This window comes from Littorina saxatilis, linkage group LG13 (assembly GCF_037325665.1).
Source record: "Littorina saxatilis isolate snail1 linkage group LG13, US_GU_Lsax_2.0, whole genome shotgun sequence".
Taxonomy (NCBI): domain Eukaryota; kingdom Metazoa; phylum Mollusca; class Gastropoda; order Littorinimorpha; family Littorinidae; genus Littorina; species Littorina saxatilis.
In genome coordinates this window covers 39,284,143-39,311,891 of record NC_090257.1, presented here as the reverse complement: position 1 = coordinate 39,311,891, position 27,749 = coordinate 39,284,143, and the positions used below count along the sequence as shown (strand labels likewise).

The 27,749-nt window shown below is 41.5% G+C and overlaps 2 protein-coding genes across 5 annotated transcripts in view; one reads left to right on the top strand and one right to left on the bottom strand.

The window, feature by feature from the left end:
• Positions 1 to 283: 283 nt before the first annotated feature.
• LOC138945698 (octanoyl-[acyl-carrier-protein]:protein N-octanoyltransferase LIPT2, mitochondrial-like) lies at positions 284 to 25,105 on the bottom strand. Of its 4 annotated transcripts, none has more exons than XM_070317186.1 (4): positions 24,703 to 25,105; positions 8,040 to 8,248; positions 7,003 to 7,258; positions 284 to 1,284 (listed from the first exon to the last, which is right to left on the bottom strand). In XM_070317186.1, exons 2-4 carry the CDS (start codon positions 8,238 to 8,240, stop codon positions 860 to 862), a joined length of 882 nt encoding a protein of 293 aa, XP_070173287.1. In that variant the 5' UTR covers positions 8,241 to 8,248; positions 24,703 to 25,105; the 3' UTR covers positions 284 to 859. The 4 variants fall into 4 exon arrangements, with proteins under 4 accessions (XP_070173287.1, XP_070173290.1, XP_070173289.1 ...); XM_070317189.1 differs by lacking the exon at positions 24,703 to 25,105 and adding an exon at positions 19,388 to 19,519; XM_070317188.1 differs by lacking the exon at positions 24,703 to 25,105 and adding an exon at positions 18,826 to 19,244.
• A 109-nt stretch (positions 25,106 to 25,214) lies between these two features.
• The window catches only part of LOC138945695 (protein ECT2-like), a gene marked incomplete at its 3' end in the record, with an annotated part of 66,820 nt that continues 64,285 nt past the window's right edge, over positions 25,215 to 27,749 (top strand). The window contains 2 exon segments of the mRNA XM_070317182.1: positions 25,215 to 25,263; positions 25,597 to 25,665. Coding sequence (XP_070173283.1) covers positions 25,224 to 25,263; positions 25,597 to 25,665 — 109 coding nt within the window.

The window sequence follows — 27,749 nt, the reverse complement described above, 5'->3', positions numbered from 1 at the left end:
AAAACACAGCAACAAAAAGACACACACAAACTCCACTTGAAAACATAAGATCAGCTGTACGAGTGAGAGGAAAAAAGGGAGATTGTCTTTATTGACTTGACTTCACTGGCATTCATCACTAACCTTTGATGTATGCAAGCCAACACAGACAGACACACACAAACACAGACAGACAGACACACACACACACACACACACACACACACACACACACACGCATACACACAAGCACAAGGAAATGTCACAGGACCACTCACCAGAAAACTTAGCTAGAAATACTGGATAAGCTGTACCAATTTTATTTGACCATGTTCCTGATGAATTTGTAGAAGTTGGCATGACAACCTTGTTAAACTCTTGATACACCCAACTGCATAATGTTTCGCTTTTTTTCTAATTATTTTTTTTTCTGGTATATGATTGTTGTTTGTTGTTTTTAGTGGTTTTTTTTTTTTTTTAAAGAATCTGATCATCAAGCAGAAACAGCGTTGCACTTAATACGGAGAAAGTATCTTTGGTCCAATATTTGAGGTTAGCCTAGCTGGCTGACTCATGCCACAAAACAGTATGACATTCCTGTTGGTGTATTTTTGGTTTGTTTTTGGGTTCATTTTGTTTTCCACACAGTAATTCTTCATATGGTTGAAGGCCGCATGATTGCGAGGATGCCCAATGTTTTTTCTTGAGTTCGTTCTGTTTACCACATGTTAATTCTTCGCGTAGTTGGTGACTGTGATTGTGAGGATGCCCCTTGTTGTTTTCTTGACTGTGTTCTGTTTACCAAATGTTCATTCTTCGCATGGTTAGTGACTATGATGATTGCGAGAATGCCCAATGTTTTTTCTTGAGTTCGCTCTGTTTACCACATGGCAATTCTTGGCATGGTTGGTGGCTGTGATGATTTCGATGATGCTGCTGTTGACATCAGCCGCACACCTTGCTGCACGGCTTGCAAAGGGGCATGGGAGGAAGAGTTTGCTGACACACCAGCCTGACTTTCTGCACCCTCCTCATCCCCATCCTCCTCAGCCCCCTCCCTCAGCCAGGTGTTATCCTCAGAGTCAAACATGCTGTACTCGATCTCGCAGTCAAACTCTTCTTCAAACGCGGACAGAAAAGGCGTGATGACTTTCTTTATAGGAGTGGGTTTCTTCAGCACCTGGGAGACGCTGGTGACGTCTTTACCCATAATGTCGCAGGGGACGATGTGTCGGAACCAGGTGAGGTCTGTGTCGCAGTTGAGAGAGATGCCGTGGGTTGTGATGTAGCGACTCCCATGCACGCCTGAATTGACAAACGAACAGACAAGACTCAGAATCAAAAATTCAAAACAGCTCTGTTAATACAAGACACATTGTGATGTAGCGGCTCGCGATCCCATGCACACCTGAATTGACAAACAAAATATTAGAGACAAAACTAAGAATCAAGAATTTAAAACAGCTCTGTTAATACAAGACACATTGTGATGTAGCGGCTCGCGATCCCATGCACACCTGAATTGACAAACAAAATATTAGAGACAAAACTAAGAATCAAGAATTTAAAACAGCTCTGTTAATACAGGACTCGTTGTGATGTAGTGGCTCCCATGCAAACCTCCATTGACAAACACAGAGACAAAACTCAGAATCAGGAATTCAAAACAGCTCTGTTAATACAAGACTCGATCATTGCGATGTTGCCGCTCCCATGCAAACCTCCATTGACAAACACAGAGACAAAACTCAGAATCAGGAATTCAAAACAGCTCTGTTAATACAAGACTCATTGCGGTGTTGCCGCTCCCATGCAAACCTCCATTGACAAACACAGAGACAAAACTCAGAATCAGGAATTCAAAACAGCTCTGTTAATACAAGACTCATTGCGATGTTGCCGCTCCCATGCACATCTCCATTGACAAACACAGAGACAAAACTCAGAATCAGGAATTCAAAACAGCTCTGTTAATACAAGACTCATTGCGATGTTGCCGCTCCCATGCAAACCTCCATTGACAAACACAGAGACAAAACTCAGAATCAGGAATTCAAAACAGCTCTGTTAATACAAGACTCATTGCGATGTTGCCGCTCCCATGCAAACCTCCATTGACAAACACAGAGACAAAACTCAGAATCAGGAATTCAAAACAGCTCTGTTAATACAAGACTCATTGCGATGTTGCCGCTCCCATGCACATCTCCATTGACAAACACAGAGACAAAACTCAGAATCAGGAATTCAAAACAGCTCTGTTAAACAAGGCTCATTAAATGTGATGAATGAACTGCCATGCACACCTGAATTGACAAACAGACGACTCAGTATCAATTATTCAAGAGTGTTAACCCCCTCATTAATCAGTCATGCCACTTGACAGAACTATCAGTGAACAGAATTGTTTTCAGCCCAGGGCAATGAAGCACACACTGACAATCCTCTTGATATGTATCTGCCGATAAAATATGGGTAGCGCCGTATGTATGGCAGCTCGCTTTCCCCGGGGAGAAAGCAGCCCGAATTTCCATGAGGGTACCTCACTGGACTGTAAATCTTATCCAATCCAATCCAATCCAATCATCATGTCACAAGAACACACCATTAACATCCATGACTGTATATATCTTCCTAAACACCCTTCTCCAACTCACTCACAAAAAAACACAAGCACCAATATCACTTGTACAAGGTCCTGTAGCAGATGAAATGATTAATATAGCGTATCACAGAACAATTTGTACCTGTTGCATTCTTCTTCTTCTTCTTCTTCGTTCATGGGCTTAGACTCCCACGTACACTCGTGTTTTTGCACGAGTGGAATTTTACGTGTATGACCGTTTTTACCCCGCCATTTAGGCAGCCATACGCCGCTTTCGGAGGAAGCATGCTGGGTATTTTCGTGTTTCTATAACCCACCGAACTCTGACATGGATTACAGGATCTTTTCCGTGCGCACTTGGTCTTGTGCTTGCGTGTACACACGAAGGGGGATAAGCCACTAGCAGATCTGCACATAAGTTGACCTGGGAGATCGGAAAAATCTCCACACTTAACCCACCAGGCGACAGCGGCCGGGATTCGAACCCTCGACCTTCCGATTAAGAGGCCGACGTCTTACCACCCCGCCACAGCGCCCGTCACCTGTTGCATTAAAAAGCCACTGATAACACTAACAGGTACATGTAATGAAAATCAATAAAACTCAGCACATCCTTCAGGATGCTCGTTAAGGCCAAAAAAAAGAGGTCTGTTTACGGTAACATTGGCCAATAAAATAGGGTTGGTAGGTCGGGATTTTTTTTTTCTCTCCAAAAAACCATATTTTTACGTTATTTTGCAAAAAAACCCAAAAGATTTTTTTTTTTTTTTTTTTCCCCCCTAAATGCCAAAAAAAAGTCTAGGGTCGCACGAAAAAAATAGGGTCGGTCGGGTTACCGTAAACAGACCTTTTTTTGGGGGGGCCTAATTTAGGCCCAACAGGTATGTATAAAGATCCTGTGTTAGTTTTCTTGGATGATGTACAGTATCAGCATTGCTGTGGTTAAAAAAAAAAAATGTTTGCAATCGTATTAAATCAAAACTATTATCAACCAAGAAAAAAATGAAAGAAAGAACTAATCTTGAACAATAACAAAAAGACTGGTGCAATTATAATAATGTTCATGAAGAAGCTGCCATGCCATGGTAAACACACATACAGACACACAGGCAGACAGAGAGATAAACAAACACACACACAGACAGACAGAAACACACACACACACACAACAGTAACATATTCCAGTTATGCATGGGTGAAAGGTTCTGAACATCTGTACTCATTGATGATAACGATCAGGACAAATGAGTTTTTCACACTAGCAATGGAAAGTATCCACTCTGCTGGATAGATCTTAATTAGATTACTAATTTGAATGTATTGTAACTGGTTCACATAAACAGCTGTTACACATGAAACAACTTTTATTCAAAAGCAGAATACAGAGTGGCCATCCCAGATGTGCAGCTCAATCTTTAAAGCAGTTGCATGAAGCAACAAAAAAAATTTAGTCAAACTGTCAGCCTAAAATTAAAGGATCAAAAACCCGGGAATACATGTAGATATTACCAAGACTAGTAAAGGCTTGGCTAGCCAAAACCCAAAGACGGATTGCTGTACTGAGCTCCGCGAAGCAGGCGAACACAGAACACATTTTCTTTCATTTTGAGCACATTTTCAGAGTAAACATGACATATCTTTATATATTTTTGCACTCAGGAAATGATAAATAATACAATGCAATCATTTTTCAATCAGTTATCAAAATTTCAATTTTGATTTAAATTTGTTGACTTTTAATGAACAAAAAACACATGCACACAGGCACACATACACACTGATTAAAAAACACACAATGAAAATGTACAACCACACAAACAAAAGCAAAGAAACAAGCAATCTGACTTAACCCCAGTCCCCCACCCCCCACCCCCCTCTCCCTCTAATCAGTAAGACTTTTGTATGCGTAGTTAACACTGGTGTCACATTGTCAGAACACTTCTGTCTGTGTCAAATGCTACAAGTGATACGTGATACATGTACAAATTATATGTAAATAAAAACATAACACTAGTACATTTACAAGTGATACACAATAAAAATTATATGGAGATGAAAACATTACTCGTCACATAAATTCCCGGTGTCAGATTAAAAATACAGCTGAACATAAATCTGGCATTGCGTCAGAATGAGAATTATCGTCGTTGTCCTGGAATTTTGGCGTAACTCAATTCTTGGCAATTTTGATGTTTTTTTGTGCTTTAGAAGTAAATCATTCTCCATGAGAAATATTCTCTTAACCTTCGCCGTAGGTCGTGAGTACTTTAGTAACAGTCCGGACTTTAATTGCGAATATCTCAAAAACTAGGTGGAATTCTGTAATGAGCTTTTGGAAATGCCTCAAACACCTAAAAATCTATTATCTCCTAAACCCGCATTAAAATTGATTGACAGGTAATTAAATAAACAAAGGTCAAACATCAACTATCTTCGCACCACGTCGTGAGTACTTATGTAACCATACTTCTAACAGTGTAAGGGAGATAATTGTGGGTTCGATGTCAAAATAAAAGCTGAGTTATGGTTCCTGTTTATTTCAGGTAAGAATTAACTTGGTGCGTAATTACACACGTAAAAGATAAATGTAAGTACAAAATCGGAAATATATTTCGTTTGATAATCTAATTCAATGAAAAGCCTGATTTCTGTATTTTTTTATTTTTTTGTTTACCCGTGCATGTTTTTCCTTCTTTGAGAAGTATGGTTACATAAGTACTCACGACGTGCTGCAAAGAATGTTTTTAGCGACCTACGGCGAAGATTAAATACGATTGACAATGCATGATTTAACATTCTTTTATCTTTCTATCCATACCAGGAAGGAATATAAACACTATTTCATAATACAAATAATCAGTTTTGTCCTGCTCCTGGAAAGCTGTCTACAACCAGTTACACCAAAATTCCATGACGACGGCGATATGAGGCATGAAGCATATTGAAGAATTGTGCGCTATTGTGTTGGTGCATGACGGGCGTAAAAACCTATCTGTTCACCAAGCAGACACACATTAATTCTTGCAACAACATGTCATAAAACACAAGGTCCCATGTAGACTGGATAAAAAGAGAGCCTCAACATCAATAAATCAAAAACAGCTGTTACCTAGCCTTACGATGAAGAAATGAGAAAACACCTCCACAGTATCAAGACTCTTGCAGCAACCTATTTAACCGCCCTGCGTGTGTGTGTGTGTGTGTGTGTGTGTAAGAGATTTGTACAGTTGAAGCTCTCTAAATAGACTACCAAATGGACCGGCCTAAAGTGGTCGATGCACACAGTTGGTTGCTTTGGAAAAGTGACATTTCAAAAACAACACCTGCAAGGTATCTTTTTGGGGGGGTCGTTGTGGGCAGGATATCGTTATTGAGAGGTGGTCACCATGTCAGAGTTAGTTAAGCTAAAGTAAAACAAAGACAAAAACAAGCATTCATCCCCCGAAAGTGGCGTAGTATGGCTGCCTAAATGACGGGGTAAGGCCACAAAAAAAAATAGGTCTGTTTACGGTAACCCGACCGACCCTATTTTTTTCGCGCGACCCTAGACTTTTTTTTGGCATTTGGGGAAAAAAAAAAAAAATGCAAAATAACGTAAAAATATGGTTTTTAAGGGGGAAAAAAAAAAAAAAAAAAAAACCCGACCTACCGACCCTATTTTTTTGGCCTATGTTACCGTAAACAGACCTATGGTTTTTTTTGGCCTAAAAACAGTCATACTTGTAAAAATCATGCTAGTTTTACAGCCCATGAACAAAGCAGAAGAGAGGTGGTTGCCATGACACTGAGGTCAAATGTACTCGTAAAAGAAAAAGAAAGTGGCTTAGAAAATGGCTTTCGCAGGCACGTACTGCCTGAAACTCCCCAGTATTCCCTAAAAATAGAGTATGACTGCCTAAATGGCTGGGAAAGCAGTCAAATAAAAGAAAGCCCACTCAAGCAAAAACACGACAGTGGAACCCCGATTTAAAGACCCCCCACCCCCCAATTTAAGACTTCCTTCCTTTAATTAAAGACCCTGTTTTTTCAGATATTTCGTTCATAACCTCCGTAAATCTACACCCATTTTAAGGCTCCCTCCGTTTAACACTTTCTACCCCACCTATGTTGACCAAGTTTATTTTAGCCGAGACCAGCCGTGCTGCAGCAGGTCACTCAGAATTGTAGTAACTGTGTATCAACACGCTGGAATGCAGGCGTTAGATGGACGTTAAAGGAAGCGACTGAAGCTAACCGTCTGAGCGGATATATCCATACCTGATCAGATAGAGCCATATGAGTGGGTACTGATATATCCGTACCTGGGAGAGTCAAGACCTGATTTTCTCAGGTTTTTGGAGGTCTTAAAAGGGAGTTCCACTGAAGTGTATGCGGAAGTTGCAGCCCATAAACGCTGAAGAAGGAGAAAAAAACCTCACCAATGGCAGCAATTTTGCGGTCTCCCACCCAGACACCAGTGTGTTCAGAGGTGCGGGCGTCAATGTTAAAGCGATGGCAAGTGTTGATGACGGTGGACTCCAGTTTGGAGATGTACCACCTCATGCTGGGCTGGAAGTGACGCAGATTGAGGACAGGGTAGGCCACCAGTTGACCGGGACCATGGTACGTGATGAGGCCGCCCCGGTTGGTGCGGTAAAACTCGGCTCCTAGCTTCTTGAGGCGAATCTCCTCCAACTGGTCAGATGAGAGGTGAGTTGGTTGCATTAGAGCCTGATGTGTTTACCCATAGCATAAATTTCAAGCCTGTCTTAATATTTTGACCCCACCCCCTTATCAAAAGAAGAATTCCGGAAATAACTCTGTCCGTTGGTGCTGTAACCGTGTGCCGAAACACTACGATCACCTCGGGAAGCGAAGTGCAATCAAACAGGATTGAAAATGTTAGGGCTAATTTCTTAGCCCTATAAAAACTGTTATGCAAACCCGAAGGTTTCCATGAACATACAGACAATCGGAAACCACCAGACCCTATCACAAACAGAATTCTACAATACACCGGTGTGGACTTAGGCCAACAACTCGGGTGCAGAGTCTGCTGCGAAAGGAGCGGTAGCCTCCCCTGTCCCAGTGCAGTAAAACTCTGCTCCTTATAGCTTCTTGAGGCGAATCTCCTCCAACTGGTCAGATGAAAAGTGGAGTTAAAAAAAAGAGCTGCATGGTTGCGTTAGAGCCTGATGTGGTACCCATATCGCTTATTTTTATCTGTGTATTTTTGCTTCATGTGCGGTTTTATACGCAATGTTTTTTTATGATTTGACCACGAAAAACTAACATCGTTAAATGCAAATAAGGTTAATTGTTAGCAAGATTTTTTTGACAGGTCAGTGCTATTTAATTAGTCAAAACTAATCAGAAGGGTAAAAAAAACTTCTACGGTCAAGAGGAAAAAATAGGTACAGTTGGGGAATCAGAGACACTTGCGTTTTTTTTCTTGGCCTAATCAGCAAATTCTCACCTCATCATAGTCTTTGGTTCGCAGGCCGATGGTGTAGACAGGGTTATGTTCTACAAGCAGCAGTGTGTTTCTGCCAACAGCGTGACCAACCCCCGCTAACCCGTCCAGATGCAGGTTAGCATAGCGCAGCTGTACGTCAAAGGCTTTCAGGAATCCCATGCGGCCCAGGTTGATCACGTTCACTACTCGCTGGCTTGCCATGGTAACCACTGCAAAACATTAAAAGAAGTTAAATATAGTTTAAAAAAAACAAAAGATATCTGTACTCACTGATAGTGATACAAGAACAGCACAAGACAGTACGAATCATCAGGAACAAACAAACACAAAAGGCAACAAAAAGCAGACACAACACGGAACGAACAAGGTTTGAAAAGAAAATGGAGGGGAAACACAAAAAAGAAGTTAAATAAATATAAGGATTATGTGAAGTGACTGTTTCTGGAATTTCAGGGTTGATATTCAAGTGCCGTCATTCCTTACTTGTCATTACCTATCGTGAAGATTCAAGAAGGCAGCTACTGTCTGATAAAATGTGATAAAGAATTTCGCCAAACTGCATGGTAGCTGTTGTGTTGTTGTTTTGTTTTCATGGTTCAAATCTGAAATCATCAGGAGTTAAATCAACAACAGGTCAAACCTACCCCATTCTTCCTCGTCATATTTTTCAAGCGCTGTTGCTAGGGTATGTATACATTACGCAGATGAAACCCGCTGGATATTAAGAAATTGAATCCAGATCTTTAAAAAGACCAACAAATTCCTTTTTTTTTTTTTAATAGACACATAGCCCAAAAAGGTCAAAGCTATGATCCTAACCTTTTGTGCCAAACCTGTAGCTTCCTCTTGCTTCTCTGAAACACCCACCACTCTCGGTTTCAACTGCACACTATGATCTAATCTGTTCACACAGGCTTCCAAAAACATGCCCCGCTAACAGATATCTATAGAAACAGCTTATACACAACTTGAACAACATGCGAAATCAGTACTTTGGTGCATGACTCACTCAGTGTCACAAACAGTTCAGTACTCACAAAAACAACCCCCCCCCCCCCCCCCAAGTAAAAAACCACCTGTAACTGTATTTAACTGAGCCAAGAGGGGGTCGGGAGAGAAAGGGGTGGGTGGGTGGGGGGGATAGGGTCGGGGTGGGTGGGTGAGGGAGTGGGAAAGAAGATTTGAACGAACTCAGAACTAAGAGCCGTAGTAAACAAGCCTGTTTAATACTAATATGGGGGGGCAGAAAAGACGAGAGAGAGCTATTCCTATTGGAACGGCGGCAGTGGAGTGGGGGAAGGGTCTCTCAGAAGCAGGTAAACAAGTCTTCCCTAAAGGAGGGGGGGGGGGGGGGGGGGGAGAAAGGCGTATCGTACATTCAGTGGGGAGGAGGTGGGAGTGGGGTGGTGAAAGAGCAGGATAACAAGCACTCGACTGATAACCTCAATCTTTTGTCTTCGGGGGCGCTGCTACGTAGTTCTGAAACTTGTCAACATGATTTTACTTTTCAATATAACCAAACTTGTCAACATGATTTGACTTCTCAATAAAACCAAACTTGTCAACATGATTTGACTTTTCAATATAACCAAACTTGTCAACATGATTTGACTTTTCAATATAACCAAACTTGTCAACATGATTTGACTTCTCAATATAACCAAACTTGTCAACATGATTTGACTTCTCAATATAACCAAACTTGTCAACATGATTTGACTTCTCAATATAACCAAACTTGTCAACATGACGATTAAATGTATAAACACTGAACCCCCACAGAGATGTGTTCTTTTGCCTGTACTCTTTCCCAATTATGGCAACCGTGAATATACTCATCCGAAGACCGTTCTGTGCCAGGCGGATGATTGAACAATTAAGTCGCGTAAGGCGAAATTACAACATTTAGTCAAGCTGTCGAACTAACAGAATGAAACTGAACTCACTGCATTTTTACAGCAAGAGCATATACTCGTAGCATCGTCAGTCCACCGCTCGATGCACAGGCAGTGAAATTGACAAGAAGAGCGGGGTAGTAGTTGCGCTGAGAAGGATAGCACGCTTTTCTTTATCTCTATTCTTTTTAACTTTCTGAGCGTGTTTTTAATCCAAACATATCACATCTATATGTTTTTGGAATCAGGAACCCACAAGGATTAAGATGAAATTGTTTTTAAATCGATTTTGGAAATTTTATTTTAATAATAATGTATTTATTTTTAATTTTCAGAGCTTGTTTTTAATCCGAATATAACATATTTATATGTTTTTGGAATCAGAAAATGATGAAGAATAAGATAAACGTAAATTTGGATCGTTTTAAAACAAATTTATTTTTTTACAATTTTCAGATTTTTAATGACCAAAGTCAAATTGTCTTACCCATGTATGTATGATGCTATGCGCCAGTGATGTATGAATGCTATTTATTTTTATTTTTATCACACAGCAAGCTGCTTTCCTCGTGTATTTTTTATGTTCATTCATGTATTGTACACTTGGCAATAAATTATCTATCTATCTATATGTCTATCTATCAATTAATTTTTAAGCCACCAAGCTGAAATGCAATACCGAAGTCCGGCCTTTTGTCGAAGATTGCTGGGCCAAAATTTCAATCAATTTGATTGAAAAATGAGGGTGTGACAGTGCCGCCTCAACTTTTACAAAAAGCCAGATATGACGTCATCAAAGGTATTTATCGAAAAAAAGAAAAAAACGTCCGGGGATATCATGCCCAGGAACTCTCATGTCAAATTTCATTAAGATCGGTCCAGTAGTTTGGTCTGAATCGCTCTACACACACACAGACAGACAGACAGACAGACAGACACACACACACACACATACACCACAACCCTCGTCTCGATTCCCCCCTCTACGTTAAAACATTTAGTCAAAACTTGACTAAATGTAAAAATGGTCACACACGTACATTTATTTCAGTTTCAGTTAATCCCATATAGATCTATGGCTTCAGTTACCAAGGCATTAGGTTGCATTTCATTGTTCCCGCCAGATAACGGCAGGACATGCGACTATTAACAATTTACGCACGTTGAATACAAAGAAAGACCTTGCTTATAAACGTTGTATTTGTAGCCGCCGGCTATTTATAGCCCGGATACTTAGGTTTCGCTCTTGTGGTTGTTTGGTTGTTTAGTTGATTGTCCAGTGAAGAATGGGGACTGTATCTGGTTTTGCTCTGAGTAAGTGCAGGTGACCTCAATTAGCTGACGGCGACACCTCTCTGCCCACAGAGGGGCTGGGGAGGGGGGGGGGGGGGGAGACAGGGGGTGGGGGTGGGGTGGTAGTCAGCTGGAAGTGAAAGATCTCTGGAGGTAATGAAGAGGTGTACTCTTCCAAAGTTCAGTTGTCAGTCACGGCTTCGGGTAAGGAAAGCGGTGTTGTGTTCAGGCGTCTCAGTGGTTAGTCTCAGTTGTTCAGTCATACTGCCGGAGACTAAGGATTAAATCCTAAAGAATTTATTTTATAATGGCTGCGCTCAGCATGGAACACTTAACATGCATACACAATTCGACTCCATTTGAAGATCGCATGGCCCAGATATGATCGATTAAAAGTTCGATACAGAGAGATCATGGCATCACTCGCCTGCCATTCTGCAGCAGGAAGAGGGGGGGATGAGGGGGTTCCTGGATAGAGGGTAAGGGAGGCTGGCTATCAGTAATCTGATCGCCGTGACCGCGCGCTCGCCGGATGCTCTCACCATAACTCTGGTCTGACAGCACAACCTGTCTTTGATACCATCTTGCTGGAATCTTCACAGTTTGATTATTTGAAGCAGTTTTTCACCGTCAGTCTTTGTGATACACCAGAGCTGCATGAACGTTTATTTGTGGTCATCTACAACTTTAAAACAATGAAGGTTAGTTTTGGTTTGACTATTCCATAAAATACTTTAACTGAAGGTTTTACTGTCTGTACTGCCGCCTGAAAAACTCTCTTTTAGCAAGGATTTGTATGGCTGAACATTCCAGTCAAAATTCCTATTTTCATGTGTTTTAGTTGTTTTCCTCTAGAATCAACTGATTACATAAGTAACATGCCGGACGCACTATATATTATTGTGGTATTTAATGGTGGTGCTGTTATCAATGTTGAACATTACAAATTTGTGTTCATGAAAACTATTTTACTTGCAGCACTTCAAAGGCTACCACAATGGATGATCCATTAAAAACCTGTCCAATATGCAACGAACCATGTGACGTCGAGTTTAATACCCTGGGAAAGAAAGGATGTGCAAGTATGTTCTCTCTCTTGATTTGTTTCAATTCTTATGATAAATTTGAGTTTCTTAGTGTTCTGTATACTATAACGTTTGTTTGTTTGTTTGTTTGTTTTATGTCCTTTTTTATTTTGTTTGTTTTTGTTCTTTTGTTGTTTTTTCCCTTTGGTGTTCTTTTACATGTTGTGCTGTATTTGTAGTTTGTTGTATTACTGGGTGTCATCCAGTGAGACTTATCAAAGCAAGTGTGTGGGGTCATAGCCGGTTAACAAATTGCGTGCTTCTGTTGAAATGTCTATAAAAAAGAGTTTGTAGTGAGCAATGTTATTTGTTTGTTGATACAGGAATCAAGGATTCGAGCCAGAGAAGACAGAACAGAACCGTTCAGCCTACAGTTGGTCAAAGGGTGCATATCGAGTGTCGAAGGGATTACACCAACGACAATAATATCGAGAAAGACTTAAGACAGCAAAACAGAGATACCGATAAGACTGAGCTTGGAGAGCGAAGCACACGATCTAAGCAACACAGATTTGACTTTGCAAGTTGCTGCTTTTTCTGTGGGACTCGGGTAAATCTTTCCAAAACACGTGGACCTGATGAGGCATACAGAGTCAGAACATTATCTTTACAAACTGAAATTTTGAAAAAATGTGACGAAAGAAATGATGAGTGGGCAGATATCGTCAAGGAAAAGCTTGAATTTGCAAGAGACCTGCATGCAGCAGATGCTGTGTACCATATAACTTGTAACTGTAACTTCAGAGCGCTTGGTCTGTCAATTCCCAAACGTTATAATGACAAGCCAGGTGCATACGCACTGACAAACGCTCCAAGCCGAAGTGTGGGTAGACCACCGGACACTGAAAAACTTGAAGCTTTTGAGAAAACAGCAGAATATCTCATTAACCACGATGACGAACAGATCACCATCGGAGAGCTTGTGCAGAAAATGCAAGAGTTCAGTGGAGGGGTTGGTTACACCACCAAATGGATGAAGGAAAAGCTCTTGGAGAGATTTGATGAAAAAATCATCATAGCGAACATTCTGGGCAAGTCTAATGTTGTAACATTCCGCACAACAGCTAAATCCATTCTTCATGATTTCTACAATTCTCCGAAGACTAATGACGACGAAAGTGAAAAACTGAAGCTGGTGAAAGCTGCTGCAGCACTGATAACAGAATGAAATAAAAGCTGCTTCTGCAACGACAAACAAGGAATATCCAACATCAGAGGATATTTCTTCAGGGGCGTACAACCTGGACTTTGTTCCCCAGTCCCTTCAGCTTTTCCTGCGTTTGATTTTCAGCGAAAAAGATGCTGACAATAAAATTGCATCTGTGGGACAAGCAATTGTCCAGGCAGCTCGACCTAGGGTTGTCATCGCCCCACTTCAAATTGGACTTGGAGTCCAAATGCACCACCATTTTGGCTCCCGATATCTGATCGATGTGTTGAATGCGATGGGCTTCTCGTCTTCCTACACAGAGGTGCAGAGATTTGAGGCAAATGCAGCTGTGTCCCAAAGTACAGATATTCCAGGATGTGCCAAGAATGTGATTCTACAATACGTGGCTGACAATGTGGATCACAATTCCTGTACCTTGGATGGATACAATTCTTTCCATGGTATGGGAATGATTGCTACCACAACTCCTGGAACACGACGAACAACGCCTATTCCTAGGTTGGATGTCACCTCCAAAGATTCAAAAGAAAAGGGAACAATTGACATCGTGTATTTCCAGTCAAAGGCAGTTCACTTTGGGAACACTACATACAGGGAACTAGAAAACCTGCGAGCTGTTGACCCATCTATACACCTTGATGTCTTGTGGAAGGTGGTGTGGCCGCTGAAGCCTGCAAGACCTTCATGGTCTGGAACGATGCAGGCTGTCCACAACGACCGTCACCCTGGTAAGTCGAGCGTTTTCTTCTTGCCAATGATCGACATGAACCCTGGTGATCTGACTTGCATTCACTCTACACTGCTGTTCACGGCGAAGGAAGCAAAGAGACATGGCTCGACTCCAGTGCTCACTTTCGACCAGCCCCTATTTTGGAAAGCCCATGAGATCGTCGCCAACAAACCTGATGATGCTGACTTGGCCTCCATTGTTCTAAGGCTTGAAGGTTTTCACATGGAAATGAGCTTTTTGGGCTGCATTGGACGTTTGATGGTGGGCAGCGGTCTGCAGGAGGTGCTAGAACTGACATATGCACCAACAGCTGTCAACTACATGCTTCAAGGCAAGGCAGTGTCCCGAGCAGTTAGAGGCCACTTTCTGGTTGACTCGGCTCTGAACGCACTCCTGACCTCACAAACGTTCAAAATCTCTCTGCCACTCCAAGACCTGGATGTGACACTAAGTGACGTCTCCATTGAGGAAATTGATAGCACAGATGTACCAGAAGATGTGCAAATTGCTGGGACAGTGGATGATATCGCGCCATCAGCAAATGAAGATGCTCCTGTCTCATGTGAGGAGCCTGATGGGGACCTTGCCCGTGCAGCCAACATGTGGGACTTGTTGATGAGTGGAGCTATCCCGCTAGGAGAAGTTTGCGTTGATGAGACAATCGCATCGATTCAGCTAAAACTAGAACGCCAAAAGCAAACCCTCAAGTGCCACCCCACAGCTGCACTGTGGATTCAGTACATGGACATGGTTGACATTCTGCGCAAGTTCCTCAAAGCTGAACGCAAAGGAAACTGGGACCTGCATCTGTCCACTGTCCATGAAATGATGCCTTTCATGGCAGCAGCAGGGCACAACCTCTACACCAAATCCCTCCACCTGTATCTCCAGGACATGCTGCAGCTGAAAGAAACTCACAAGGATGTCTACCAGAGCTTCCAAGCCGGTCACCATGTACGCAGGACGGATCAATGTTGGGCAGGCCTTCTACAGACAGATGATTAAGAGAACAACTAGCATTGCTCTTTGGAGAATGTACAAATATGTATTGGAGACTTTCTTTATTTCTATGACAGTGACCGGTGTGAGATGTTTTTCAAATGTACAAATGTGTATTGGAGCCTTTCTTTATTTCTATGACAGTGACTGATGTTGTGAGATGTTTTTCAAGGGACATAATTATTATCATTCCTGTTGTTTCCTGATTTTTTTCTGATTACGGAATGTGTTCACAGATATTTGTATTCAGTGAATGCATTCATTGAGTGTTTTATGACTGCTTTGATGCTCAATTCTGCAGTCTGCAGTCGACCAATGCATGACTAACGCTGTGAATACATTATTGGTCAATAATGTTTATGAATGTTGTGCAATGTTTGTGTAATGATGTTGGAGTTATGTGCTTTGAATTTAAAATGTTGTCGATTATTTGATTATGTGATGCTTTATCTAATCAATTGCCTTGTTTACGTTTGTTGTTTCATTGCTTGTGTTTGAATGGTTTGCTTTTGTATACCCTGCTCCCTTGTCACGCGGTAGACTATCCAGCGACTTCCTGACATCATTCATCTTCCTTTTCTTAGTTTACACTGCAAACTTTGTGGCCTTTTTACATGTTGCTTGAGTGCGCTTAGCCTACATTCTCCTGTGCAGGAATACTTATGTTTTTGTAGAACAAAACCTTCACAAAGATGATGTTTGGTTTAAAATGAGTACAGTATTCTACTTTTAGTTGAAAACAATAAATATGACCTTGTGTACCAATTACTTTGGAATTTCCCCTCTGTGTGTGTGTGTGAGTGTGTGTGTGTGTGTGTGTGTGTGTGTGTGTGTGTGTGTGTGTGTGTGTGTGTGTGTGTGTGTGTGTGTGTGTTTAGTGCGTGTATAAAAAAAATATTCGTTATGCTGCTGAAAATGATTACACAGCCTTCACTTCACGCATAAACAACAAATTTGACCTTATGACCCAATGACCTTGACCTTTTGATTTTTAATATCTTAGACATTTTTTTATATTGTAATCATAAACTGTGACTTGCATGTTATATTTGATGTTCGTGGTGTCAAAACAGTTCAGACAATGTAAAAAACGTAGAATCGCTTTGTGACAAAATACACACTGACAAACACACTTGATAACTTTTTAAAAAATAATTATATTTTTCTCGATTTTTGACCAGACATACTACAAACATAGCAGAACATGAATCTGAAAACAGAAATTCTTTAGCAATAAATCCTTGGTTATGGTGCCATTTTCCGTAGACTGACTAGGCAACAGTGGTTAGTCGAGACTATCTGAAATCAGGTCTCGGCGACTACTGTTGTTGTTAATCTGTTACTTTGATGCCGACAGCTCTGTCTGTCTGTCTGTCATGCTGTCTCTCCCCCCCTCTCTCTCTGTCTCTCTCTCTGTCTCTCTCTCTTTCTCTCGCTCTTTCTCAGTATGGTTTGAAACTGTTAAGCGTGACTTAAGGTCGCGGATTAGGTCACAGGTCAACTGTTTGTGTGGAGACGGTATCCATGTCATACCCCCGTGTCACCACGGGCCGCTATTTTGCCCGTTAAGGTCAATGCTTGTTTCATTATAGCGCCGGTGTGATGCTTCAGACTGCACATGTATGCACTTTTCACCGAGTTCCTACTGCTTATTTGTATAATCTCTTGGTGTTTTGTTCGTTTGAACATGACCACTAACAGTGAATTATTCTTGCTTACTTCAGCCTTTATTTTCATTTTTCCCCCCCAACACATGGAGCACTCTTTCAACGGACACAGCGGTTTACAATTAGTTATGGGTTTCTTTTGAAATTGCTCTTTTTTCCGTATTTAAATCAAACTTTTATACCCCCAACTTAAGATTGTTTCTGTCACTTTGTTTCAGATTTTCTGACCCAGTACAACCTCTCTAAATGTACCTCCATTTAAACATATATCTTCCCAGCTAAAGCTGGATTTTCTCAGAATTTTGGAGGATCCGATGTACCACCTTTTCTTCCCAACCCCAACCCACAGAGCCCCTCTTCTCTCTCTCTCTCTCTCTCTCTCTCTCAATTTCACTCACTCTCTCTCTAGCGCTCTCACTCACTCATTCACTCTCTCTCTCTCTCAATTTCACTCACTCTCTCTCTCTCTAGCGCTCTCACTGACTCACTCTCTCTCTCTCTCTCTCTCTCTCTCTCTCTCAATTTCACTCACTCTCTCTGTTCAGTTTTTTTTTACACTCCCGACAATAATATACACATATAAATGTCCGTCAACGCTGACATACGTGTGCATCTCAGCCACAAGCAGACGTTTCTTTGGCATTTCCTGATGCCCCAGCGGATTACAAAACACACAGTTTAGAGCTTGAACTAACAGCTGCAAAAGGTCTCATTCAAATGACAGCATAAAGGTCTCTAGGAGACACGCATGACCTTTTTTAGCCACAACACTAAGCAATATACGCTCGATTTCCTTTTTCCGCCACTGTCGTTTTTTTGAAGTACGTCTCAATGCAAAACAAAAGTCATGGAAAGAAGTCAGTGAAAGAGTGTATATATTTTTTTTTTAAAGTGAAGTTCAGCACATGTCCTGTACATTAGGCAAGAGTTCGTGTAGTACATGTAAGTACCTCTGGTTGGACATGACGCAGGGGAGTGGGGGTGAGGGGTCACAGTGAAAGTGGAGCCCGGGGGCACACACTGAGCAAGCGTTAACGTGAACAGAAAATACATGCGGGACGGAGGTATCAAGAAAAGGAGAACACGGAGTAAAAAAAACAACTGACGAGATACTGCATGAAAACAATAACTAAAACACAATAAGAACAGATTAAACGTTGGACATTGATAAGAACGGGGAAAATCCAAACAACAACAACAGCAACACTGACTCAACAACAACAACAACAACAACAATAACAAAATCTGCGGTTCTAAAGGTAAAGGTAAAGGTATTCCCATAACCATCTGGTCGTAGGGGAGAGAGATGTTAGAGATCTCCACTTTTCTGGGGGCCAGCTTTTTATGAGGGCGGTGCCCATCTCCTCTCCCTCGCTGCCTTTGCCTTCCCCGGCCCTGAATAGGGTCAGGTACCCATTTCCAGCTGGGTGGACTGGAGAGCGCTCGGAAAAATCGGGTATTTGTATTTGTCCCCGAGTGGGGGACGAACCACGACCTCCAGCTCTAACCACTGCGCCACTCCGCTCCACTGCGGTTCTACAACTGATTTAATACAAAATGTAGGGGTACAGGGGAATTCCAACTAAACTGGAACCCAGCTGTGAGACCTGAGAGCAGGCAAGTAACTGGAATATAGTAGTGAAATAAAAAAATAAAAAAAGAATACAGAAACTAAAACTGACGAGGACAGGTGGATGAGAATATATAAACAAACAAAAAAAGCATACGTTTTCATGGTGTGTTTTTTAAATTTCATAAGCTTACACAAGTAAACTTTTGCTTTCCAACTTTAAATACACAAAAAAAGGGAGGAGAGACACGAAAATAACTCGCGAGATCTTTCTCTCTCTCTCTTTGACACTTTCAATACATCCATTCGGAAATAGAACAATATGCACTGACTTGAGCCTGGTTCAAATTGTCCGAGATACGTGAACAACTCGTACCTTAGAAGAAAAAAAACCCTCACAAAGCGTTTCAAGGAAACAGTATGTCACAGTGTGGCGGTGAAAAATCTAGGTTGCAAGTGTTCAAACAATGCTGACAGGTAGTTATCTCAACTTCACAGCAGGTGTAGTAGTCAACTGAAAATGAAGGCTGCACTTCCCTCTTGAAACAATGCTGTCCGTTATCTTTGTCTTTCAGTTTGTTTTTGTTTTTGTTGACTGTTTCCTTGTGTGATTGTTTTTTTCATTTCATCTCTCACGTTTTTCTCCACACTTCCAAACTTCAGAGCTCCTTGTAGCTGTCTCAGTCTAAGAAACTGCGGACGCAAAACCAACTGCAAAATTAATTCTGACAAAGTACACGGTCGCACTGACACTTAACAATCAGTCTCTTGTAGTTGTCACAGTGTCAGTATCGGTCACGGAACAAATGAAAACAGTTTATATAGATTGCAAAATTATTTTTTCAGCACGTAGCGTTTTCACCACTGACCCTACAGAACGTACAGTACATACAGTACGTGCTGCACTATGCGACAAAATAGTGTTATTTTTGTTTCACCTTTTTTTTTATCCTGAAAAAAAATGCAGCAGATGATAGCGAAGTCTCCCGTACGAATTCAAACAATGTTACTGTTTTGCCAAGAATGATGATTGCGAAAAAAACTGAGATGCTGTCGACACTGCACGGCGAAAAGTTCAACAGGTCAATGTTTGGTATACCACGTAGGCCACCCCTAGACACCACGACTGTCACATACACAACTTTATATAGTCATCAGGTAAACACACACGTGCGCCGGGACACATACTGTTTGCACACACACACCACCCCCCCCCCCCTTCCTCCCAGTGGAGAGATTAAAATATCGACATACACAAAACCTCGGCTTCATTGTGACAAGGCCGCCGTGATGGAAAATGTGAGAGACGTATTTGGCCCAGGTTCATTAAAGGCGAGGCCACGGTCAAAAGATCGTGTAGGTTACCTAGCCCAAAGTTAGGCTAGGATAGCAACTGAGCAACTGATCAAAAGATCAGACAAAGGCTTAACAGCCTAAGTACCAGTCTGATAACATAACATAACATAACATAACATAACATATAATCAGCAATACAGAACGTGTAGTTTTGCAGGCCCGGTGGCAGAATGATGGACGTGCTTTGTGAATGTTCCGTTTGGGTTCAAGTCTTTCACAAACAACGTCCTCATTTTAATCTCTGCAACCGAGTTTTTTGTCGGTACATGTACCTGGACCTAAGAACAGGCGTATGAATGACACCAGGACGAGTTTCGTATTGCTTATTATCACCAGCGCCTCAGGACAATTTTGAGCCCTTCTCAGACTTTCCAGGTTTTGCTTACATTAGGTTCTCAATATTCATCTACAGAAAAAAGAAAAAAAACTTCTACAGGGAATGGATCTACAGGAAATGCACCCCCTTTTGGTCAAATAGAATAAGAAGAATAAGAATAAGAATACTTTATTATCTCATAGAGAAATTCAGGGGTGGTACATAACAATAATACAAACAAGACATTGATTTTAAATAAAACATATAGCACTATATAACAGGGCAGGTTATAGAAACACCTCCCACATACCTCTCTGGACATTAGCATCAGTAATACACACACCCACACACGCACCCATCACGCGCACATGCACTAACCCACATAATTATGTTCATGCAAAGTTGTAACACAATTAAACTGATAATAAAAACAAGTATTATTTCCCCCCTCTCTTTGATCATAATTCACACAGCTGTTCAAATTTTACAGCACATTTGCTGAGGAATTGATAATGGTAATTTTCATTTGAATTTCACACATCTGATGTCACAATCATTTGGTGAAATGGTCGTCATCTACAATTAAGGAACCCCGATGGCTAAATGTCGCATCGTTATCTAAAAATGTTTTTTTTAAAAGCCCCCATCCCCCCCCCCCCCCCCTGAATTACTGGATGATTAAAGGGGAGCTATATATTTCAATAACATGCGTTTGGCTTGCTTCAAGTAATGCATGTTTCCATTCAAAAACAAGTACATGTAGGAGCTTTTGAAAGTGTTGTTTTTCTTTTGACATTTCATTCTGAGAGTCCTTGACACACATTTTAACACAGAGCTGACCTATTTTAGTTCCTGCAGATGTGCACACAAATGGAAACGTGTCACTATGAGGCCAGGAAAGGAATTTCCAATACAAAACAGTTACTTCCAGCAAACTTGTAACAGTCATAATTTTTGTTTTTTTAAATTAAATCAAAAATATCTGCGCACAAAGCACTATATACTGAAACCCAAAATATCAGATATTTTTGATTTAACTGTTTTTATAAATATATATATATTTTTTTATTTTACCTCAGCTGATGTACACTCCTCAAAAAAAATCCCATACACAAAAAAGTTTTTAGACAGTTCCTGAGTATAATACTTGATACTACCGTAAATGCAAGGTTGTAATGCCTGCCCTTGTTGTCTTTCATGCAAACACTAATGAACGTTGAATCCCAGCCTTCTGTGGAGATAAATAACCATTGCATGGTCAGCTTGTTTCAGCTTCTATACATCCTCGCCCTTCACAGACAAAGAGACAATCTTTTACTTGTCATTTCACAGGCCTGTGTTCTCTCACCACAGGCCCGGTCAAAGTCCAGAAATGACCATAATTTTCAGTAAGGGCACATGTAGGCACGAACAGCCTATCACCCTCCCCCCGAATCCTACCCATAACCAAATTCTTCCCTTTGTGTGAGGGGATGCGCCCTACTTGTGACACTTACATTACCCAATGCTTCAGTCAACCATTCAATGGTACACTTTTAATATCAGCCGAGGAAAGACTGTATAGTGAAACAGCTGTACAGCGAACCCCATATTTTTAAGACCCCCCCCCCCCCCCCCCCCCCCCCCCCCCCCCCCCCCACCAGGTCTTTAGACCACCACGTTCTTACGACCCGACCCTACTTGTCCAGATTCAAGTTTCTGTGAAGTCGTTCGATCTGTACATTTTACTCCTTTGATGTTCTGAACTTTTTAAAGCCTTTAGACATGGGGGGGAGGGGGTGGGGGAGGGGGGGAGGGGGGTGGATCCACTGTATACTGATGCAAGGTCTCACTAACAACACCGCATGGTGTACCCCCTTTTGTGCCTCCTCAAGTTCATCAAAACAGTTTTTCACAAATATCATTATAAGGTATTAATATTCCATGCACCCCTCTCCCCACACACAGAGAGCAGGGGCAGAAACAAATACAAAGGGCAGCATCAAAACTTTCCCAAAACAGAGAAGATTGTCGATCAAATGAAGCTTTCTTGCATCAAAACCGGAGATAGCTAGGCAAAAAACACACACAAAAAGTCAATGAAAGACCCCAAACCCCTCCTCCGGCCACTCTGTCCTTTCAGCTACATGCAGTAATGCCAACAATAAATGGAAAATAGCCCAGGCCAACGGAAAATATCACCTCTGTTTCTGGCAACCCCACTGTATAATAAACATTTAACAACTGAAACATTTTCCATAAGGGGGCAAAAATTAATGGTCTGTGACAGGGACCTGGGTGGGGGGAGAGGTGGAGGAGGGAGAGAGAGAGAGGGGGGGGAAGGAGAGAGAGGGGGAAGGAGAGAGAGAGGGAAGGAGAGAGAGAGAGGGAAGGAGAGAGAGAGAGGGAAGGAGAGGGAAGGAGGGAGAGAGAGGGGGAAGGAGAGAGAGAGAGAGAGGGAAGGAGAGGGAAGGAGAGAGAGAGAGGGAAGGAGAGGGAAGGAGAGAGAGAGAGGGAAGGAGAGAGAGGGAAGGAGAGAGAGAGAGGGAAGGAGAGAGAGGGAAGGAGAGGGAAGGAGAGAGAGAGAGGGAAGGAGAGAGAGAGAGGGAAGGAGAGAGAGAGAGAAGGAAGGAGAGAGAGAGAAAGAAGGAGAGAGAGAGGGAGGAGAGAGAGGGAAGGAGAGAGAGAGAGGGAAGGAGAGAGAGAGAGAGGGAAGGAGAGAGAGAGGGGGGAGGGACGGAAAGGGAGATTACGATAAAAGAGAGAAAGGAAGCTTATTGTAAAGAAATAGAAAAAGTAAGAAGCTGATCAACTCCACAGTTCACAATCATTAAACTGCAAATTATGCATGGGACAAACACAACACTAGTCAATAGCTACCCGGACTGTAGTCAGTGACTGACACTTTGAAAGATCAGCAGAGCGTTCAGCACCGGTACCTGGCTTTTCCACCTTTCTTTTTATTATTCTTGCCTCCCCAAGGTCAAGCAAACCGAACCCTGCCCCCCCCCCCCCCCCCAAGTTCGTGTACCTCCAAGATTTCTGATCCCCTAAGGCTGGTCACTGAACTCTGGGTGATTTTCTTTTTCATCTTTCACTCTACAACCCTGTCATCACCAGACAGTCAGCTTTCACTTCCTATCACTTCCAAACTGAAGCCTCAGAAAAAGAACTTGTACTTGTTGGTGAACACAGTGCAACCAGCGTGGAAGCAAAGATACTTCCAGAATGTCCTTATTTTTATCAGTGTTTGTGCTGCCTTATTCTTTGCAATGTTGATGTTTTATAATTACCTCCCTTTTCTTTTTTAAAGGAATGATCATCAAGGTAGAAGCAAGCATAAAATAGGAAACATTCTTTCTTCCACAAAACCGATAATTTGCCGTGTTTGCTTTTTTCCTCAAGCATTGCCCCCCCCCCCCCCCCCCCCCCTCAAAAGAAAAAAAAATACTAGCAATTGGAATCGTTCATTGCACTTGCAGGTTAAAACCAACACCAACCAAACAAGAACACAAAACAACAACAGCATGCAAAACATCTGCAAAAGAAGAGGAAGTTTTTCAACCTGTATTTACAGGTACATGTACCTAAATGTAACCGAGTGCACAAAGCACAACAATCACTTTTGGAGTCAAAGGCCTGTTATACATGAATCTGATTGAGAAGTTTAGAGCTAAATTAATAGCCCTATAGACAGGCGCAATGGCGTGGTGGTAAGATGTCGGCCTCCTAATCGGGAGGTCGTGAGTTCGAATCCCGGTCGCTGCCGCCTGGTGGGTTAAGAGTGGAGATTTTTCTGATCTCCCAGGTCAACTTATGTGCAGACCTGCTAGTGACTTAACCCCCCCTTCCTCTATACACACAAGCACAAGACCAAGTGCGCACGGAAAAGATCCTGTAATCCATGTCAGAGTTCGGTGGGTTATAGAAACATGAAAATACCCAGCATGCCTCCCCCAAAATCGGCGTATGCTGTCAGAATGGCGGGGTAAAAACGGTCATACGCGTAAAAATCCACTCATGCTAAAACCATGAGTGAACGTGGGAGTCTAAGCCCATGAACAAAGAAGAAGAAGATGAAGAAGAATAGCCCTATAAGTTATAACAACTGCTATGGGTACGCAAAGGTTCCCTAGAGCATAAATGCAGAAACATCAGCCAGACCCCATCACAAACAGCTACTCCACATCTCACTGGTGTGCTGTCTTCCAACATACCCAAAACGGTGAGCTACTATAAATAGCTCACACTTTGGCAGGGAGACAACTCCGTCAATGCAGAGCAACTGTCTCTGACAAAGGGGGACTACTGCCTCACCCGTCACATGAAATCCTCTCGGAAATTTGTACACTGCTTTTATGACTGTGGATAGCCATCTGTATCTTTTATACAGCTGTGCAAAATTATACTCTGGGAGCTAAAGCCAACCAAAAGTTGAACATTGCAAAGGCAGTGCTAAAACAAAAAGGTTTCAAATAAATTGTATTCCTATACCTGAACATAAAAAAACATTTGAAAATATTTAATTAATGTACAATGAAATGCAAAAAATGTAAGCAGAAAATAAACGCAGTATGCACATGTATATATATTACAACATACCTCCTTTTGAGAATAGACTCCCTCACAAAGATTTATTCACAACGTCTTAAATGCTGAGCAGGATTCGCCACGCTTGTTTTCAATCTGTGAGGCTACGTGCTTCTGGAAACGTAGCTGGAGTGTAACATTCACAAACTGCTGAAGCCGAAGATCTGTCGTCTGCTTTTATTTATGCAATCGAACGTTATTATACTTGCATTAGTTGTGGCTTAATATCTGGCGTCACCATTTTGCAGAATAAATGCTTTCAGCCCACTGCTTTAACTTCGCATTTAGTAAAGTACTTTTGACGATGAACATTCCTTTTCTATGCATCCACGCTCCCTAACTAATCTAAAACAATCTCGATAACGTAAACAAAAAGCCACAACAGCGTGCGTTGGTGAAGCTGACGACCTCTAACGCTTTTACATTGACAGATTTGATTGGATGTCTTTTCTCGACCGGAAGTTTATTTCGACCAACCAGATAATTTGTATCAAACGGTCACCGCCAAATTTGAAGTTCGCAAGGCCACAACAATGGCGGCTCGTGAAGTGCTTGAGCTTGTAACAGAAGACGGTAAGTATTCTTATCTGGTGAGGTACTCACTACTTACTGCATTCCGTATTCTTAAGTTTAATCTTGGCACAGTAATGTATGATCGTAACAGTGCACAGCTGTCTCGGTTATAGCAGTGCTTTCGACGTAACGCCGTCGTTCGATTTCAATTTTCAGTCATTTTCAACTTTCAAGTTTGCAGGCATGAAATTGAATGAAAATGAATTAAAACTAAACGCCAAGTAAAAGCTTCCCGAATTTTCCCTAGCATAATGTATGCTAACGGATCCGTCATTTTAACAGCGTGTTTGCCTTATCCGGGGTTCTTCTAATAGTTTATTCTTGTTTTATTAGAACTAGAAGATCATGATCATGATGCTATTGATGGTCCTGTGGTGGTGTCTGTGGTGATGACCAAACCAGGTAAAGAAGTTGGACCAGAAGTTGCTGGATTTTGTTGGAACTGTTTGTGTTATTATTAAAGTTAATTTTTCTTGATCAGTGCTCCTCATAGCCGCTCCGCCTAGAGTAGAGGGTCCCAGGACATCCAACTTTAATGTATCGCAGCCTTAAATTTAATAGACCCTATCGGTATTCCAAGCTCTCGTAATCTCTCGCAAACAACAGAGCATAGCAAAGCATGCGGTACAGCGATCTCGTGCGAGCTGCACAAGCCAAGGTTCAAAGTTCTCGCGATGTTCAAAGCATAACAAAGAGCGTGTCTTGCGAGAGCTGCTCAGATACCTAAAAGGTCTATTAGACCTGGGAACCCATACGCCATATTTTGTATGGATGATTGTCAAGGGTATGGTCAGTGAAAATAAATACGACGAGAACAATTCCTAGGGTACATTTTTCACAAGCGTGTCCCAAAGCTGATTTAGTATTTTGACAAAATGATTACAGTTTTTGTTAATAAACATTGAAAGAAACATTTGTTTCAAATGTATCGGTAAACTTACGGTGCGACGGACGCGTGTGAAGCATGTTTGAATCAAGAGTGTTCAAATGCTGTGTGGAGTACGCTCATTTTTCTGAAAATACACCAAGTTTGTTTGAGAATTCTCATAGTGCAAAACCTGGGTTCCCACTCCCGGGTCTGGTTAATGTACAGGGGGTTCTTGGAAGTTAGACCCATCAGACAAGTGTAACTTAAGAGATTCTGAAGACCAGAAAGTTTTTGTGTTTGGAAGTCCCTATTTTTGTGTTTGGAAGTCCCTGTTTTTGTGTTTGGAAGTCCCTGTTTTTGTGTTTGTTTGGAAGTCCCTGTTTTTGTGTTTGGAAGTCCTTGTTTTTGTGTTTGGAAGGCAAACTTCTCGCGTACACATGACCCAGGGAAATGGAAGTTGGAACGCCCTTGTCAATGTATGCTGGCTTTTGGAAGTTCTCTGAACATAATTTGATTTGTTATTTGCTTATTATTTGTTTGCTTTGACTTTGAGTTTTTAATTAATGTTAAAAAAAATTTCAACAACATGAATTAGAATAACATTTATTGGAAAGATCTTTGTGAATCTCATTCTCTTTCTGACTCTCTGTCTCTCTCTCTCTCTGTCTCTCTCTCTCTGTCTCTCTCTCACTCTCTCTGTCTCTCTCTCTCTCTGTCTCTCTCTCTCTCTCTCTCTCTCTCTCTCTCTCTCTCTCTCTCTCTCTCTCTCTCTCTCTCTCTCTCTCTCTCTCTGTCTTCTGTCTATCTACTTTGTAGATGTGTAGAATCATACAGTTATTAATGCCATATATTTGACTGTTTCACTTTCAGCCTATAGAGGCGAATATCGCACACTGGAAAGAGGCGGCCAGATAAGAAATAGTACGAGATCAGCTGTCTTTTTCAACTCTGCTCCTTCTACTCCTAAGGCTAAGCCTAGATCTGTCCCTACTACTCCTAGAACATACCCTTCTGACTCTGAGGATGATGAAGAAGGTAGCGCTTGAGTCTGGTTGCTGCTTTGGCTTGTTGTGCAATCTTAAATAACACGAGGCAAATGTATAACCCTTGACGATCGCAGCACCCTGATTGCCTGTACCATTTATTTGTAATCACCTTTTTATACATTTTATCACCTTGTATGGACTATTGGACTTGGACTTGGAGTGTTATTCGCACTTGTTCTACTAATCTGAGTAATCAGCACCTTTGTATTCTGAACGTCTTTGCCTGAGGCAGCTGACTGTTTCCTGAATGTACTTATTTTTCATCTGATAATTCTTTCGGTTGTAAAATTGAATACTAATTGATGTCAGTAACTTCTATAATTTTTGAGAGAGAAAAAAAAATGCTCATTTGGGTTGTACTTGTAGGTCAAGAAGGGTCTTTTAAGTTTAATAGATGTATGTACCTTCATGGATTATTTCATTTAACTTAATGCCCCTCCCATATCTGAGACAGTATATTTGCTTTAAAAAATATTTGTTCAACTACAATTTACAAAGCCCCTTCAGTTTAACTTCAATTGCTGTGTATTTGATGGTGGTGCAATATATCTATCAGACTTCACAGTTGATTG